At 54.8% G+C, this 3,119-nt stretch overlaps 1 protein-coding gene across 1 annotated transcript in view; it reads right to left on the reverse strand.

The window, feature by feature from the left end:
• Nucleotides 1-989, reverse strand: part of MRPL45 (mitochondrial ribosomal protein L45) — an 8,532-nt gene extending 7,543 nt beyond the window's left edge. The window contains exon 1 of the mRNA XM_019507790.1: nt 883-989. Within this exon, the coding sequence (XP_019363335.1) occupies nt 883-939 (57 nt within the window). The 5' untranslated portion in view covers nt 940-989. The remainder of the gene's footprint in view (nt 1-882) is intronic.
• Nucleotides 990-3,119: the final 2,130 nt, after the last annotated feature.

Genomic DNA, 3,119 nt, shown 5'->3' on the forward strand with positions numbered 1-3,119 from the left:
TTTCTGCCTCCGTGCTCTCCAGAAGGGAGTTTCCCATCTTAGAACTTGAGTTCATGAACCCTAGTGTGCTCTCCCTCCATCTCTCTATTTATATGCACATCTTATTTAATTAGCCTATAAAGGTGCCTTCTGACTGACTTCAGACTAAGACAGCTAGCTACTCCTCTAAGCCATCCCAGCCAAGTCTCTGTTCATCCTACTTTGCAAACAAGGTTCTTTGGGTAAATATGATACCTTGTATTAGACCAACTAAATAGTTAGAAAAAATGTTCTTTGCAAGCTTCTGGGCACAAACACCCTTCTTCAGGCATAGGTAGAGTCTGCTGTTGATCTGTGTTCTCCTGGGTGAGGTAGAAGCCAACAGCAGACTCTCCCTATGCCTGAAGAAGGGCGTTTGTGCCCAGCAGCTTGCAAAGAACAATTTTCCCAACTGTTTAGTTGGTCTAGTAAAAGATATCACGTCGACCCAGAGAACCCTGATCGTAGACCAACACCGCTACAACCAACACCTGCTCTTGTGCATTTCCAGGGATAGAGTCCAAAACTTTTCTAAGTAGCCTGTTCCAATGCTGGACCACACTCCCTCCAACCAGTGATTTTACCCGGCACCCCAGGAGCCCCAAGATCCTACCAACGCTGTTACGTCGCAAACACAATTCACAAGCCCAACAGCAGGGATTTCACACAGGCCGCCCCAAAGCCTCCCCATCTGTTGTGCTCTTCCCGAGGTCTTGGCAGGGGGGGAAACGGCTGTTACCTTTCCGCAGGCAAAAGGCAAATAGAAACCAGGAGGTGGCATGTTCTGAGCCCCTGCCCCTGCCCCTGCCAGCCTCGAGCAGGAGGAGATGGGGGAGCTGCAGCTCGACCGAGCCCCGTACCCACCTGCAGGCAAACCCGGAGGGGCAGCCGAGCCAAGCCGCGCTGCACGGGAACCACCATCTTTGCTGCGCGGTGCACTGTGGGATTCAGGCGGAAGCCACCCGCGGAAGGGGTGGGGCTTGCGCGAGTGGAAATTTCCAGTGGCTCTTTTCGCTCCCCTCGTGGCGGGGTCGGCGGGGTGACTGTTTCCGCCGTCGCCCCGGGTGCGAACAGGTGGTGGGCAGCGACCCGGCCCGCTGTTGGGAGCCCCGGGCAGGGGCACAGCCCGCCTGCCCCATCCCTTGGGGACCTGAAGGCTCTTGGAACAAGGCTGATTGAGTCAGGGGGTGTTGCTTCCTAGGGCAGGACCAAAGAGGCTCTCACCCCCTCATGGCATCAGTAGGGTGCTGGGGGGTGTGGGAAGACTGAAAGCAACGTTCTCCAGTCCTTGTTGCTGCCACCTTCTCCAGGACTTTGCTCCCAGCTGCCTTGGTTGTCTCCTCCTGGGCAAACACGCAGCAAGGGTTTAGCTTTGCTTGCAGGCGATGCTGGGCTAAGATCAAGTGTAACTGAACATGTAAGATATGTAATGAATTGCATTTTCAGCTACGCTGGTCTGATACCCAAGCTGAAAATGCAGTTAAAAATGGCACTGTATAGTGGAGGGTGCACCCTTGTCTGCTTGCGGACAGGGCTCCCTATGAGAGCCTCATAGTTAGCTTCTCACTAGGCAGTTTCCAGTGGGAGGATCTCGGCAACACGCTGACTTTATGGAAATGAGAGACTCCTCCCTAGCTTGCTCCTGTGGCCATATGGCTGAAGGCAAATGAAACTCGAGGGTGGAACCCCAAGCCTCCAGGTTTGGGTCCGCATGCAGGATGACTGCCAAAGGATTTGGAAGCATCTGAAGCCCCAGGCTAGGGTGGAGGATACTAGCCCAGTAGCAGGGTCACATATGGTTCTTGACTGATTCAAATGGATTCAGATTTGATCTGGCTAATTTGACCTGGAACATTAAAAATTTTCACAAAAAAAAAAAATTACTGAGCTAAGATCAGTGATCAAGCTGCACTGATCTGTTCTCCAGGCTGAGATTGCTCTGAATGGCATTATGTAGTAGAGCAGGGGTTGTCAACCAGGGGTCCACATACCCCCAGAGTATTTGGAAAGGGCCTAGGGGGGGTACACATGGGCAGGCGGGGACAGAGTGTCACCACCCTGTGCCACCACCTCCCAGGAGCAGGGCCGAGAGAGGCCAGGGCACTGGCACCCCTTTGCCAGTGACACAGATGCCCACCAGCCAGCCACTGTGGGGGGAAGGTGGCACACAGCAGCTACCACTGCCACCCACCACCCCATGCTGCTGCTGCTCTACATCCAGAAGGGAGGGGAACCACCCGCACCCACTGCTGCTATCTCAGGCTGAGCCTGGCTTCTCAAGTCCCCCAGACAGAGCAAGGCAGGAGCAGCTCTGAAGCTTCCCTTCTCCCAGGGCAGCCAGGAGTAGTGGCAGCAGGATGTGGGGGAAGAGGGAATGAGAGGGGAGGGAAGGTACTGCTGAACATGGAGGGGAATGGTGGGTGCTAATAGAGGGGGATTCTTACTTGCTACAGAGTCTTAAGAAGAGTCTCTGCTGCTCCTGCAGTGTGGTCAAAAAAGGGGGATATGGCTACAGAACCCCACCCTCTCTGGATCCACCCTGCTGACACCATGGGGATGTCGCATTGCCCATCACATCTCCTGGGATGGTTCCAAGGGGCAAGCTCTGGGCAGAGAACCACCCCAGCTGCATCACCATACTCAGCAATCTCCCTGCCTGCCACCCTCTCCAGCTCAAAGTCATGGTTGGCTCTTGGTCTGGTGCTTCATGCCAGGGAGATGTGGACAGAGGGCAGTTACAGCTCCTAACACCAACACCATCTTCTGCCTCAGTTCTGGCCTCAGTCTGTGGCTTCACAGCCTCATGCCCAAGAAGTTTTCTGCCACTTGGTAGAGCTGTCAGCTCAGCCCCCTCTCAAGGCAGCTAGGGTCAGTGAGTACCAAGCTAGGAACCAGCTTGCAGCAGACCAGCCTCCTGAGCTATGGGGAAACTGGCAGAGTCAGTGTCAGGTCAGGGGCTGGGGGGGCTGGAGAAACAAACGAGTTGCCTGCTGCAGTCTGCAAGGTCCTGCTGTCTCCTTTGCTGTCCATCCAGAGTGCAGCTGCTAAGATCACTCTTCTCTCCTCTACTCTACCCTGCAGATTCACCCACCCTCTGCTCT

Source organism: Gavialis gangeticus, unplaced genomic scaffold (assembly GCF_001723915.1).
Source record: "Gavialis gangeticus isolate Ggan-Ray unplaced genomic scaffold, GavGan_comp1, whole genome shotgun sequence".
In the NCBI taxonomy this organism is placed as follows: domain Eukaryota; kingdom Metazoa; phylum Chordata; order Crocodylia; family Gavialidae; genus Gavialis; species Gavialis gangeticus.